The following is a 15,751-nucleotide window of genomic DNA, read 5'->3' as shown; positions in this document are numbered from 1 at the left end:
ACATTCCCAGTTATCCGTCCAGTCCTGTTATTAGTGAGACAGGGATACATTTACCATGCAGCGCTTTACATTCCCAGTTATCCGTCCAGTCCTGTTATTAGTGAGACAGGGATACATTTACCATGCAGCGCTTTACATTCCCAGTTATCCGTCCAGTCCTGTTATTAGTGAGACAGGGATACATTTACCATGCAGCGCTTTACATTCCCAGTTATCCGTCCAGTCCTGTTATTAGTGAGGTAGGGATACATTTACCATGCAGCGCTTTACATTCCCAGTTATCCGTCCAGTCCTGTTATTAGTGAGACAGGTATACATTTACCATGCAGCGCTTTACATTCCCAGTTATCCGTCCAGTCCTGTTATTAGTGAGACAGGGATACATTTACCATGCAGCGCTTTACATTCCCAGTTATCCGTCCCGTCCTGTTATTAGTGAGACAGGGATACATTTACCATGCAGCGCTTTACATTCCCAGTTATCCGTCCAGTCCTGTTATTAGTGAGACAGGGATACATTTACCATGCAGCGCTTTACATTCCCAGTTATCCGTCCAGTCCTGTTATTAGTGAGACAGGGATACATTTACCATGCAGCGCTTTACATTCCCAGTTATCCGTCCAGTCCTGTTATTAGTGAGGTAGGGATACATTTACCATGCAGCGCTTTACATTCCCAGTTATCCGTCCAGTCCTGTTATTAGTGAGGTAGGGATACATTTACCATGCAGCGCTTTACATTCCCAGTTATCCGTCCAGTCCTGTTATTAGTGAGGTAGGGATACATTTACCATGCAGCGCTTTACATTCCCAGTTATCCGTCCAGTCCTGTTATTAGTGAGACAGGGATACATTTACCATGCAGCGCTTTACATTCCCAGTTATCCGTCCAGTCCTGTTATTAGTGAGACAGGGATACATTTACCATGCAGCGCTTTACATTCCCAGTTATCCGTCCAGTCCTGTTATTAGTGAGACAGGGATACATTTACCATGCAGCGCTTTACATTCCCAGTTATCCGTCCAGTCCTGTTATTAGTGAGACAGGGATACATTTACCATGCAGCGCTTTACATTCCCAGTTATCCGTCCAGTCCTGTTATTAGTGAGACAGGGATACATTTACCATGCAGCGCTTTACATTCCCAGTTATCCGTCCAGTCCTGTTATTAGTGAGACAGGGATACATTTACCATGCAGCGCTTTACATTCCCAGTTATCCGTCCAGTCCTGTTATTAGTGAGACAGGGATACATTTACCATGCAGCGCTTTACATTCCCAGTTATCCTTCCAGTCCTGTTATTAGTGAGACAGGGATACATTTACCATGCAGCGCTTTACATTCCCAGTTATCCGTCCTGTCCTGTTATTAGTGAGACAGGGATACATTTACCATGCAGCGCTTTACATTCCCAGTTATCCGTCCAGTCCTGTTATTAGTGAGACAGGGATACATTTACCATGCAGCGCTTTACATTCCCAGTTATCCGTCCAGTCCTGTTATTAGTGAGACAGGGATACATTTACCATGCAGCGCTTTACATTCCCAGTTATCCGTCCAGTCCTGTTATTAGTGAGACAGGGATACATTTACCATGCAGCGCTTTACATTCCCAGTTATCCGTCCAGTCCTGTTATTAGTGAGACAGGGATACATTTACCATGCAGCGCTTTACATTCCCAGTTATCCGTCCAGTCCTGTTATTAGTGAGACAGGGATACATTTACCATGCAGCGCTTTACATTCCCAGTTATCCGTCCAGTCCTGTTATTAGTGAGACAGGGATACATTTACCATGCAGCGCTTTCACAGCTGCCATTTTTTTCAGCAGTTTCGGCCACTAGATTTAAAGAGCATCACGAGCCTTATCCAGTATGCTTCACTACTGCGATCGCATTTTCCCAAGCGGCCCCTGCGCACTGGGCAGGTAATTGGGAAAATCCGGCCCAGGAAATGTAATCACATTGTAGAGATGCGAACGCCTCTGCCTGAGTGACAGGCGTTCGCGGGGAGGTCGGGGAGTGCAACACACCATTGTAGAGGCGTGTCACCAAAAACGCGGCGGGTCTGGTCCATTTTCAAGTCGGCTGCGTGATGTCACATGTGGCCGCTGTAAAACAAAACATGGCGGCGGTGCACCTGCCCTCGCAGTCAGGGGTCGCCCCTAGTTGGTGCAATCGCAATCTAATTGCAATGCGATTCCAATTAGATTGCGATTGCAGCACTGGGTGTCACTTAGCACTCTGGGGGGGCTCCCAGAATGCGATCGCAGCCAGTTGCAGTTTTGCTAATTCAGCAAAACTGCAAATGAAGCTGAATAAGGTCCATTATTCAATACAAACCATAACTAGTTCTGTAATGAGTGTATCTGCCCCTTCACATCCAGAAGCGCTGCAGAGTAAATATAAGCCAGGGCCTCTGAACGGGTGTGGTATTGAACGTCGACAGTAACTAGGTCGACAATGTCTAGGTCGACCACTATTGGTCGACAGTAACTATGGCGACAGGGTGTCTAGGTCGACAGGGTCTTTAGGTCGACATGTTCTAGGTCGAAAGGTCAACAGGTCGACATGATTTTTTTTATGTTATTTTGGTGTTGTTTTCTTCGTAGAGTGATCGGGAACCCCAATTAGTGCACCGCGTCCCCTCGCATGGCTCGCTTCGCTCAGCACAATTACCATTTCAATCGTAGTCCACGTGGATCGTAAAGTATGAAAAGGTTCAAAAAAAGATAAAATTGTGAAAAACTCATGTCGACCTTTTGACCTATCGACCTAGAACATGTCGACCTAAAGACCCTGTCGACCTAGACACCCTGTCGACCTAGTTACTGTCGACCAATAGTGGTCGACCTAGACATTGTCGACCTATTTACTGTCGACTTTCAATCCGGATCCCCCTCTGAACATGGGGGTAATTCAGACTCTATCGAGGCAGCGGCAGCGATTGCAGTCTGAATCCTTCTGCGGAGTGCGCACCCCGGGAGCCCAGTGACATGCTAAAAGCATATCAGGGCTGCGATCAGGCAGAGGCGGTGGCGGGGCGGGAGGGGCGTGCCAATGGCGTCAGAACGCCGTTGGCGGGGCGCTTTCCGGACAATGCAGGTGTGTCCTGGCCGTTGCGGGGGCGGACAGCGGCAGCTGCATGACATCACACGCAGCCACTGCGTCCCGGGACGCGGTGGGTAGCTCCCTGCCAGCACGCAGGAGATGCACAGGTAGGGAGCTACTCGCCTGGTGCAAAAGCATCGCCTCCGTGCGATGCTTTTGCACCTGTGCGGGGGTGTCTGAAAAACTGATCGTAGAGGTGCTAAATTTAGCACCTCTATGATCAGATCTGAATTAGGCCCTATGGGGTCATTCCGACCCGATCGCTCGCTGAAGTTTGTCGCAGCGCAGCGAACGGGTCGAAACTCCACATGCGCCGGTGCCACATGCGGGGAAGATGTTGTAGTTTATGACTTGCCCTAAACCTGATCGTTTGTCTTTATGGTTTTCTCTTTCTTTTCCCACTATCCCCGCTTCTCCTTGCTGAAACCCTAGAAGTTCCCGGGATTCCAGCCCCGTCCCCGGCTCTGCTCAGAGTTCGCTGGTTCCTAAGATCGCCGCTTTGAGGCATCCATGGACACTTTCCGAACAAATAGATTACCATAAATTAAATGTGAAGGCTCGTCTGACAAAGAGGGCTCTCAGGCCGTCCTGCCACGGACGGGTTAGGGATTCCCAGCAGAGCCTAATGGCATTCTCCAACTAATCCTATTCTTTCCACTGAATACGGGGAAAAAATGGGGCTGTTTCATTCCCGCACACTTTATTTTAAAACATAATGCGTTTTCATCTGGTCCACGTGTAGGGGGAACAATGGTCCAGGACAAGAAAAGAATTGTGGACTGTGCACATTTTTGGCCGACTCTTTTGTTTTCTGTGAATTTAAACATTCGGTTTCTCCCTTTTCCAAATGGTATAATGGAGCCGCATTCCTGTCACCCAGCACTGGGGGCTGGGGGGAGGACGAGAGCCTCTGATCTGATGTTAGAACGGGGTCTCGCGTCCTGGCCTCTCACTGGTGTACGCAGTCAGCGGCCTCCTCTGGAGGACAGATATGATAAGGTCTAGGAACACAGCCATAGTGCGAGTAAACCTCTAACCAGCTCTCTTCCATTCCCCTCCCTGACAGCAAGTAGCGTTTCACCCTGCGGCCTGAACGACTGAATCCGCGGCGCTGGAGATCACGCTGAGTCCTCCGCAGACAAAGCAATGACTGGAATTTGGGTCACTATCATTGCACCAGATCAGCGTTGTATAAAGGCCGCCGATGAGATCAGAGATGGAGTCGTTGGCTGATGTTCATCGGGAGAGATGTTTGTGACACAGATGCAGCAAATCGTATTCTCCGTCTTCCATCCGAGTCGCCGGACATGCCAATAGCTGAGCTAGCCGGCGCGCGGACAATTATTTTAAACGTTGACGTTTTAACTTGGAACAAACATTTGGGGAACAGACTTTGGCCGATGAATTTGTACAAAGCACACAGCTCCGCCGTTGTACCGGTCGTGGATCATCCGCTTCTGCAGAGAGGGCCTGAAATTGAGCTGTATGGGGGCTCGTTACTGTTACGCCACATTGCGGCTTGTTATAAGCACAGATGTATATACAAAGCACAAATACACAACAGTTGCATCATCCTACGACACTGGCAGGCTGACACGTCACACAGAGAATCTGCGGGCAGCTGGAAAATTTGGGGCAAAATATAAAAATATAAAATTTTACGTTTCTATGTCTGCATAGCTGTACCCCAATAAAGGCTCACCTCTATCGGAGAGAAGGGTCCATGTAACAGTGGTCCCCGTGACCATGGCTTCCCCTGGGAGATGGGGTGTAAATTGTTCCTTGTACTACCCGCTACTAGTGCTGGGCTTCCTGTCACATGATGCATGAGTTTGCACCCCTGAGACAGGGGATCCAGCCAGTATATACAGACCCCAATGATACCATGATCCCAGCTGTTAGGGCCTCTCCCCTGACTCTGGAACCTGTCTTTGGGGGTCACTAGCCTGTCTGCTATGCATGTGATTGGCTGCGCCAGAGAATGATGCAATACCTAGGAGTATGTATTACACACGGGGAATGAAGGGCCCACACCCACCTCACTATATTGTTACACTATAGAACACATTACAGATATTGTAAAGAAACTCATATTTAAATGTTAATGATTTATTCATAATTTGTAGAAAGAGCAATTTGGTGCTACTGCATGACAAATAATGCCGCCATCCATCACGTGTAAGTATAAGCCAGCGCTGACTGAGGTGATGTCACTGTATGAGGTCACCAGCACAACACTGGTACATCCAGCACTGACTGAGGTGATGTCACTGTATGATGTCACCAGCACAACACTGGTACATCCAGCACTGACTGAGGTGATGTCACTGTATGATGTCACCAGCACAACACTGGTACATCCAGCACTGACTGAGGTGATGTCACTGTATGATGTCACCAGCCCCTGCATTGTGCACAACACTGGTACATCCAGCACTGACTAAGGTGATGTCACTGTATGATGTCACCAGCACAACACTGGTACATCCAGCACTGACTGAGGTGATGTCACTGTATGATGTCACCAGCACAACACTGGTACATCCAGCACTGACTGAGGTGATGTCACTGTATGATGTCACCAGCCCCTGCATTGTGCACAACACTGGTACATCCAGCACTGACTAAGGTGATGTCACTGTATGATGTCACCAGCACAACACTGGTACATCCAGCACTGACTGAGGTGATGTCACTGTATGATGTCACCAGCACAACACTGGTACATCCAGCACTGACTGAGGTTATGTCACTGTATGATGTCACCAGCCCCTGCATTGTGCACAACACTGGTACATCCAGCACTGACTGAGGTGATGTCACTGTATGATGTCACCAGCACAACACTGGTACATCCAGCACTGACTGAGGTGATGTCACTGTATGATGTCACCAGCACAACACTGGTACATCCAGCACTGACTGAGGTGATGTCACTGTATGATGTCACCAGCACAACACTGGTACATCCAGCACTGACTGAGGTGATGTCACTATGATGTCACCAGCACAACACTGGTACATCCAGCACTGACTGAGGTGATGTCACTTTATGATGTCACCAGCCCCTGCATTGTGCACAACACTGGTACATCCAGCACTGACTGAGGTGATGTCACTGTATGATGTCACCAGCCCCTTGTCTTGTACACAACACTGGTACATCCAGCACTGACTGAGGTGATGTCACTGTATGATGTCACCAGCCCCTTGTCTTGTACACAACACTGGTACATCCAGCACTGACTGAGGTGATGTCACTGTATGATGTCACCAGCCCCTGCATTGTGCACAACACTGGTACATCCAGCACTGACTGAGGTGATGTCACTATGATGTCACCAGCACAACACTGGTACATCCAGCACTGACTGAGGTGATGTCACTTTATGATGTCACCAGCCCCTGCATTGTGCACAACACTGGTACATCCAGCACTGACTGAGGTGATGTCACTGTATGATGTCACCAGCCCCTTGTCTTGTACACAACACTGGTACATCCAGCACTGACTGAGGTGATGTCACTGTATGATGTCACCAGCCCCTTGTCTTGTACACAACACTGGTACATCCAGCACTGACTGAGGTGATGTCACTGTATGATGAAACCAGCACAACACTGGTACATCCAGCACTGGTTGAGGTGATGTCACTGTATGATGTCACCAGCTCCTGCATTGTGCACAACACTGGTTGTTGTTCGGTCCAGTGATGTCATACGTATTGGCTCATATCATAAGATATCGTGCCAGAAATTGTCATCGGTATCCTGGCGCCCTGCAGGCTGAGTGCGGCCCGTGTGGGTCTTCCTGCTGATATCTGGAATTGTTAGTACATTGTGTGTAATTGTGCAGCCCAGCGGCCATCCAGCGCTTCATTTTCTTACCTCAGGAAAAAGTTGGACAGAATTTATTGAAGAATTTTTTTAAAATTAATTATTATGTTGTAAGGTTCTCGCTTCTTACCGAGAGGCAGAAGGAAACATGCACAGATCTGTAGCCACCTCATTCTCATGCAGAACTCAGAGAGTACATAGTGTAACGCTGCAGCGACACAAGGCTTCCTGCCTTACATAAATGTGTCATATGCAGCACACAGTATAAACCAGGAGCTGCACCTTCCAGTCTTACACTACTGACCTCTCTAGTCATCTGCAGAACATTGCTCTGTCCCATCTACCCCCTGACAGATACATAGTGATATATCCTGCAGATTATTACACTACTGACCTCTCTAGTCATCTGCAGAACATTGCTCTGTCCCATCTACCCCCTGACAGATACATAGTGATATATCCTGCAGATTATTACACTACTGACCTCTCTAGTCATCTGCAGAACATTGCTCTGTCCCATCTACCCCCTGACAGATACATAGTGATATATCCTGCAGATTATTACACTACTGACCTCTCTAGTGATCTGCAGAACATTGCTCTGTACCATCTACCCCCTGACAGATACATAGTGATATATCCTGCAGATTATTACACTACTGACCTCTCTAGTGATCTGCAGAACATTGCTCTGCCCCATCTACCCCCTGACAGATACATAGTGATATATCCTGCAGATTATTACACTACTGACCTCTCTAGTCATCTGCAGAACATTGCTCTGTCCCATCTACCCCCTGACAGATACATAGTGATATATCCTGCAGATTATTACACTACTGACCTCTCTAGTGATCTGCAGAACATTGCTCTGTACCATCTACCCCCTGACAGATACATAGTGATATATCCTGCAGATTATTACACTACTGACCTCTCTAGTCATCTGCAGAACATTGCTCTGTCCCATCCACCCCCTGACAGGTACATAGTGATATATCCTGCAGATTATTACACTACTGACCTCTCTAGTCATCTGCAGAACATTGCTCTGTACCATCTACCCCTGACAGATACATAGTGATATATCCTGCAGATTATTACACTACTGACCTCTCTAGTGATCTACAGAACATTGCTCTGTCCCATCTACCCCCTGACAGATACATAGTGATATATCCTGCAGATTATTACACTACTGACCTCTCTAGTCATCTGCAGAACATTGCTCTGTCCCATCTACCCCCTGACAGATACATAGTGATATATCCTGCAGATTATTACACTACTGACCTCTCTAGTGATCTGCAGAACATTGCTCTGTACCATCTACCCCCTGACAGATACATAGTGATATATCCTGCAGATTATTACACTACTGACCTCTCTAGTGATCTGCAGAACATTGCTCTGTCCCATCTACCCCCTGACAGATACATAGTGATATATCCTGCAGATTATTACATTACTGACCTCTCTAGTCATCTGCAGAACATTGCTCTGTCCCATCTACCCCCTGACAGATACATAGTGATATATCCTGCAGATTATTACACTACTGACCTCTCTAGTGATCTGCAGAACATTGCTCTGTACCATCTACCCCCTGACAGATACATAGTGATATATCCTGCAGATTATTACACTACTGACCTCTCTAGTGATCTGCAGAACATTGCTCTGTCCCATCTACCCCCTGACAGATACATAGTGATATATCCTGCAGATTATTACACTACTGACCTCTCTAGTCATCTGCAGAACATTGCTCTGTCCCATCTACCCCCTGACAGATACATAGTGATATATCCTGCAGATTATTACACTACTGACCTCTCTAGTCATCTGCAGAACATTGCTCTGTCCCATCCACCCCCTGACAAGTACATAGTGATATATCCTGCAGATTATTACACTACTGACCTCTCTAGTCATCTGCAGAACATTGCTCTGTACCATCTACCCCTGACAGATACATAGTGATATATCCTGCAGATTATTACACTACTGACCTCTCTAGTGATCTACAGAACATTGCTCTGTCCCATCTACCCCCTGACAGATACATAGTGATATATCCTGCAGATAATTACATTACTGACCTCTCTAGTGATCTACAGAACATTGCTCTGTCGCATCTACCCCCTGACAGGTACATAGTGATATATCCTGCAGATTATTACATTACTGACCTCTCTAGTGATCTACAGAACATTGCTCTGTCCCATCTACCCCTGACAGATACATAGTGACATATCCTGCAGATTATTACATTACTGACCTCTCTAGTGATCTGCAGAACATTGCTCTATCCCATCTACCCCCTGACAGATACATAGTGATATATCCTGCAGATTATTACATTACTGACCTCTCTAGTGATCTGCAGAACATTGCTCTGTCCCATCTACCCCCCGACAGGTACATAGTGATATATCCTGCAGATTATTACATTACTGACCTCTCTAGCGACAGGTACATAGTGATATATCCTGCAGATTATTACACTACTGACCTCTCTAGTGATCTGCAGAACATTGCTCTGTCCCATCCACCCCCTGACAGGTACATAGTGATCTATTCTGCAGATTATTACATTACTGACCTCTCTAGTGATCTGCAGAACATTGCTCTGTCCCATCTACCCCCTGACAGGTACATAGTGATGTATTCTGCAGATTATTACATTACTGACCTCTCTAGTGATCTACAGAACATTGCTCTGTCCCATCTACCCACTGACAGGTACATAATGATATATCCTGCAGATTATTACACTACTGACCTCTCTAGTGATCTGCAGAACATTGCTCTGTCCCATCTACCCACTGACAGGTACATAATGATCTATTCTGCAGATTATTACATTAATCATACCTCCCAACTGTCCCGATTTTCGTGGGACAGTCCCGTTTTTTGGGGACTGTCCCGCTGTCCTACCCGCGGGCCGCAGTGTCCCGCGGTGGGGGGGGGGGGCAGTTGAGAGACTCTGTCTCTCGCTGCCCTGCTTAGCAGAGCAGCGGGGAATAGACGCTGTGCGCATGCGCACAGCGTCTATTCAGGGGAGAGAGGAGGAGAGGGGGCATGCCAGCAGCTCACAGAGCGCTGGGCATGCCCCCTCAGTGACGAAAACGGGGGCGTGGCTAGCGATCGTGGGTCCTTCCGCGAAGCCACGCCTCCTTTTCATAGGCCACACCCTCTTTTCAGGAGCACGCGCGGCGAAGCCGCGCGTGTGTCCCTCCTTAGAACACTAGACAGTTGGGAGGTATGCATTAATGATCTCTCTAGTGATCTGCAGAACATTGCTCTGTCCCACCTACCTTCAGAATAAAGGCTGGTTGTTGTTTGGTTGCAGTCACCTCTTACATTATGCAATATACAAAAACACATTTCACCTTTAGCTAAAGTGTTTTTTTGCAGCAGCCATCGGTTAAAATGTAGCATCCAATAATTCCTGTCTGTGATTCCCAAAAACAGACCCCCCCCCAATCTCTGTCCAGCATGTGCACTTTATCCTGGTAAGGGTCACCTGCCCTCATCTTCTAGCTGTGCCAGATATGCCGCTGTAGGGATAGATATGTATATATATATATATATATATGTAGTTATTTATATATATATATGTACACAGATAATGACATGAGGCTTTAATTGTTATACTTTGATGTTTGTGATACTGAGAGGGATATAAGACTTTTTAGAGTAACGTTATTATCATAATCAGAGTCGTTTGGACGCAAGGTGATATTCGGAGAGAGAGTGCGATATGCTGGGAGCTGTGTCGCCTCTATATACAGTAACATCGTTTTATTATCAATGCAGGAAATGGGTGATGCTAATTTATCATAATAGAAATGCAAAATATCTTTAGGAATTGCCCGGAAATGCTGAATGTTATTGAATAAACCTGCGGTGTCTGACGTCACTGTGTCCTGTCATTGATCGCACATACAGGAATATATAGTATCATTGGTTTTCTTAGTTGGGGTGATTATTATAATTTGGGTACCTTACGCCATCCTCTCTGACTCGCTATGGCGGTGTGCGTTTATTGACCTGGACGTTGTGTTATGTATGTATTACTTCTATTAGATTCGCAGATTTGTAAAAACACTGTGAGACATATTAAGGGGTCTATTCATGAAGCAGTGAAAAGAGTGGAGAAGTGAGCCAGTGGAGAAGTTGTCCATGGCAACCAATCAGCATTGAAGTAACATTTATAATTTGCATACATTACAATTGTACGGAGCAGCTGATTGGTTGTCATGGGCAACTTCTCCAATGGCTCACTTCTCCACTCTTGTCACTGCTTCATGAATAGACCCCTAATAATGAAGAGGTTTCGGCTCCTTCACTTCACTGATCACATATACTTATGGCAGATATATCCCCAAATCCTAGAACTGCAGCGCAGGATGAACCGTCTTCCGACCGTGTCTGGTAGATATGCTTCTTCATATGAAGGCATTGCAGTGTTATCGCCGGCGGTAACCGTTGGTTGCACAGGGGAATTACACAGTGCCCCCTGCAGGTCTGCAACAGACGGGGGATCCAGCCAACCATACAGGCTGAGTGAGACATCACTATACGCCGCTGCTCCGCCTGACACAAGCTATCCTGACACCCTGTCACACATTCAGGGCTAATTTACCGCTTTTGATCTTGATACAGGCTGTGCGGACAGGGAGCCACAGACAGGTTGTGACAGGGCCCCCGCTGGGCCACATTCTGCCCCCCGCCCTGAGATGTCACTGATGTTACTCTGGGCTCCGTAATCACACAAATGATGTAAACTTGGACAGCAGAGCTCACAATTGGCAAATAGCGGGTACAGTAGTGAATGCATGGTGGCAGCGAGTATACGGACGGCTACGCTGCTGCCTGTAATAGTAGTATACATTCTGTGCTCAGTACGTGTTCCTGCGGAGTCCCCACGGCAGGTGCTGCTCCCTGCGTCTCTCAGGTGGCCGCCCCGGGCACATACTTCTCTAAAATAGGAATAGAGATTCACTGGACTGGAGGCGGCGCAGACTGTTACCAAACAGCTCCCTCACACGTGCTTCACCCCTGTACAGTGCTATCACCTGTGTACTTATATAGCAGCACAGCTTACTGACACCTAGCAGTGCTATCACCTGTGTACTTATATAGCAGCACAGCTTACTGACACCTAGCAGTGCTATCACCTGTGTACTTATATAGCAGCACAGCTTACTGACACCTAGCAGTGCTATCACCTGTGTACATATATAGCAGCACAGCTTACTGACACCTAGCAGTGCTATCACCTGTGTACTTATATAGCAGCACAGCTTACTGACACCTAGCAGTGCTATCACCTGTGTACATATATAGCAGCACAGCTTACTGACACCTAGCAGTGCTATCACCTGTGTACATATATAGCAGCACAGCTTACTGACACCTAGCAGTGCTATCACCTGTGTACTTATATAGCAGCACAGCTTACTGACACCTAGCAGTGCTATCACCTGTGTACATATATAGCAGCACAGCTTACTGACACCTAGCAGTGCTATCACCTGTGTACATATATAGCAGCACAGCTTACTGACACCTAGCAGTGCTATCACCTGTGTACATATATAGCAGCACAGCTTACTGACACCTAGCAGTGCTATCACCTGTGTACTTATATAGCAGCACAGCTTACTGACACCTAGCAGTGCTATCACCTGTGTACTTATATAGCAGCACAGCTTACTGACACCTAGCAGTGCTATCACCTGTGTACTTATATAGCAGTGCTATCACCTGTGTACATATATAGCAGCACAGCTTACTGACACCTAGCAGTGCTATCACCTGTGTACTTATATAGCAGCACAGCTTACTGACACCTAGCAGTGCTATCACCTGTGTACTTATATAGCAGCACAGCTTACTGACACCTAGCAGTGCTATCACCTGTATACTTATATAGCAGCACCGCTTACTGACACCTAGCAGTGCTATCACCTGTGTACTTATATAGCAGCACAGCTTACTGACACCTAGCAGTGCTATCACCTGTGTACTTATATAGCAGCACAGCTTACTGACACCTAGCAGTGCTATCACCTGTGTACATATATAGCAGCACAGCTTACTGACACCTAGCAGTGCTATCACCTGTGTACTTATATAGCAGCACAGCTTACTGACACCTAGCAGTGCTATCACCTGTGTACATGTATAGCAGCACAGCTTACTGACACCTAGCAGTGCTATCACCTGTGTACTTATATAGCAGCACAGCTTACTGACACCTAGCAGTGCTATCACCTGTGTACTTATATAGCAGCACAGCTTACTGACACCTAGCAGTGCTATCACCTGTGTACTTATATAGCAGCACAGCTTACTGACACCTAGCAGTGCTATCACCTGTGTACTTATATAGCAGCACAGCTTACTGACACCTAGCAGTGCTATCACCTGTGTACATATATAGCAGCACAGCTTACTGACACCTAGCAGTGCTATCACCTGTATACTTATATAGCAGCACAGCTTACTGACACCTAGCAGTGCTATCACCTGTGTACATATATAGCAGCACAGCTTACTGACACCTAGCAGTGCTATCACCTGTGTACTTATATAGCAGCACAGCTTACTGACACCTAGCAGTGCTATCACCTGTGTACTTATATAGCAGCACAGCTTACTGACACCTAGCAGTGCTATCACCTGTGTACATATATAGCAGCACAGCTTACTGACACCTAGCAGTGCTATCACCTGTGTACATATATAGCAGCACAGCTTACTGACACCTAGCAGTGCTATCACCTGTGTACATATATAGCAGCACAGCTTACTGACACCTAGCAGTGCTATCACCTGTGTACATATATAGCAGCACAGCTTACTGACACATAGCAGTACTATAGCAGCACCCAGGGGAGAAGGGGACTGTATCTACCACTGTGTACATATATAGCAGCACAGCTTACTGACACCTAGCAGTACTATAGCAGCACCCAGGGGAGAAGGGGACTGTATCTACCACTGTGTACATATATAGCAGCACAGCTTACTGACACCTAGCAGTACTATTGCAGCACCCAGGGGAGAAGGGGACTGTACCTATCACTGTGTACATATATAGCAGCACAGCTTACTGACACATAGCAGTACTATAGCAGCACCCAGGGGAGAAGGGGACTGTACCTACCACTGTGTACATATATAGCAGCACAGCTTACTGACACATAGCAGTACTATAGCAGCACCCAGGGGAGAAGGGGACTGTACCTACCACTGTGTACATATATAGCAGCACATCTTACTGACACCTAGCAGTACTATAGCAGCACCCAGGGGAGAAGGGGACTGTACCTACCACTGTGTACATATATAGCAGCACAGCTTACTGACACCTAGCAGTGCTATTGCATACCTTCCAACTTGAAAATCCGGGGGAGAGGGTGTAAATCTCGCACCGGGCCGTACCCATATCCGCAGCAGGTCTCCAAGGTGAACAGCCTCTGGCATGTTAGGACAATGTAGGTAAGGGAAGTCGGCAAGTCAGATCCGTAACTTCGGGATAAGGATTGGCTCTAAGGGCTGGGTCGGTCGGGCTGGGGCGCGAAGCGGGGCTGGGCGCGCGCCGCGGCGGGACTATTCGTTTTTTGGGGACTGTCCTACTATCCCACCCGCAGGGGCCACAGTGTCCCACGATGGGGAGGGAGGGGGAGGCGGGCAGTTGAGAAGGCTCCTGTCACTTGCTGCAGTTGAGAATAGGCGCCGTAGCACCCAGGGGAGAAGGGGATCAGTACTGTACCTATCAATGTGTTCTTCATATGTAGGGAAGTTATGTCAGGATAAACCCCTAACCATAAACACAGTATTACTTAAAGGTCCTGTAATACTCACTATTATACACTGCAATACACTGACACCAGCCAGGGGGCGCCACCACAGGGTATAGTTACTGATTCCCCATCACACAGCGCAGTACACTGACACCAGACAGGGGGCACCAACACAGGGTATAATAACTGAATCCCCATCACACAGCGCAGTACACTGACACCAGCCAGGGGGCGCCAACACAGGGTATAATAACTGATTCCCCATCACACAGCGCAGTACACTGACACCAGCCAGGGGGCGCCAACACAGGGTATAGTAACTGATTCCCCATCACAGAGCGCAGTACACTGACACCAGACAGGGGGCACCAACACAGGGTATAATAACTGATTCCCCATCACAGAGCGCAGTACACTGACACCAGACAGGGGGCACCAACTCAGGGTATAATAACTGAATCCCCATCACACAGCGCAGTACACTGACACCAGCCAGGGGGCGCCAACACAGGGTATTGTAACTGATTCCCCATCACACAGCGCAGTACACTGACACCAGCCAGGGGGCGCCAACACAGGGTATAATAACTGATTCCCCATCACACAGCGCAGTACACTGACACCAGCCAGGGGGCGCCACCACAGGGTATAATAACTGATTCCCCATCACACAGCGCAGTACACTGACACCAGCCAGGGGGCGCCAACACAGGGTATAATAACTGATTCCCCATCACACAGCGCAGTACACTGACACCAGCCAGGGGGCGCCAACACAGGGTATAATAACTGATTCCCCATCACACAGCGCAGTACACTGACACCAGCCAGGGGGCGCCAACACAGGGTATTGTAACTGATTCCCCATCACACAGCGCAGTACACTGACACCAGCCAGGGGGCGCCACCACAGGGTATAATAACTGATTCCCCATCACACAGCGCAGTACACTGACACCAGCCAGGGGGCGCCACCACAGGG

The 15,751-nt window shown here is 47.7% G+C and overlaps 1 protein-coding gene across 2 annotated transcripts in view; it reads left to right on the top strand.

Annotated features, from left to right (window-relative positions):
* Positions 1 to 10,869, top strand: part of LOC134965743 (anoctamin-7-like) — a 99,821-nt gene extending 88,952 nt beyond the window's left edge. For both annotated transcript variants that reach the window (XM_063942090.1, XM_063942089.1), the window contains exon 24: positions 4,179 to 10,869. In XM_063942090.1, coding sequence (XP_063798160.1) covers positions 4,179 to 4,205 — 27 coding nt within the window. In that variant the 3' untranslated portion in view covers positions 4,206 to 10,869. The remainder of the gene's footprint in view (positions 1 to 4,178) is intronic.
* The last annotated feature ends 4,882 nt before the right edge of the window (positions 10,870 to 15,751 follow it).

The sequence above is a fragment of the Pseudophryne corroboree genome, chromosome 10 (assembly GCF_028390025.1).
Source record: "Pseudophryne corroboree isolate aPseCor3 chromosome 10, aPseCor3.hap2, whole genome shotgun sequence".
Classification (NCBI taxonomy): Eukaryota; Metazoa; Chordata; class Amphibia; order Anura; family Myobatrachidae; genus Pseudophryne; species Pseudophryne corroboree.
The sequence above is the reverse complement of the archived record's forward strand: the minus strand, read 5'-3'. Positions and strand labels throughout refer to the sequence as shown.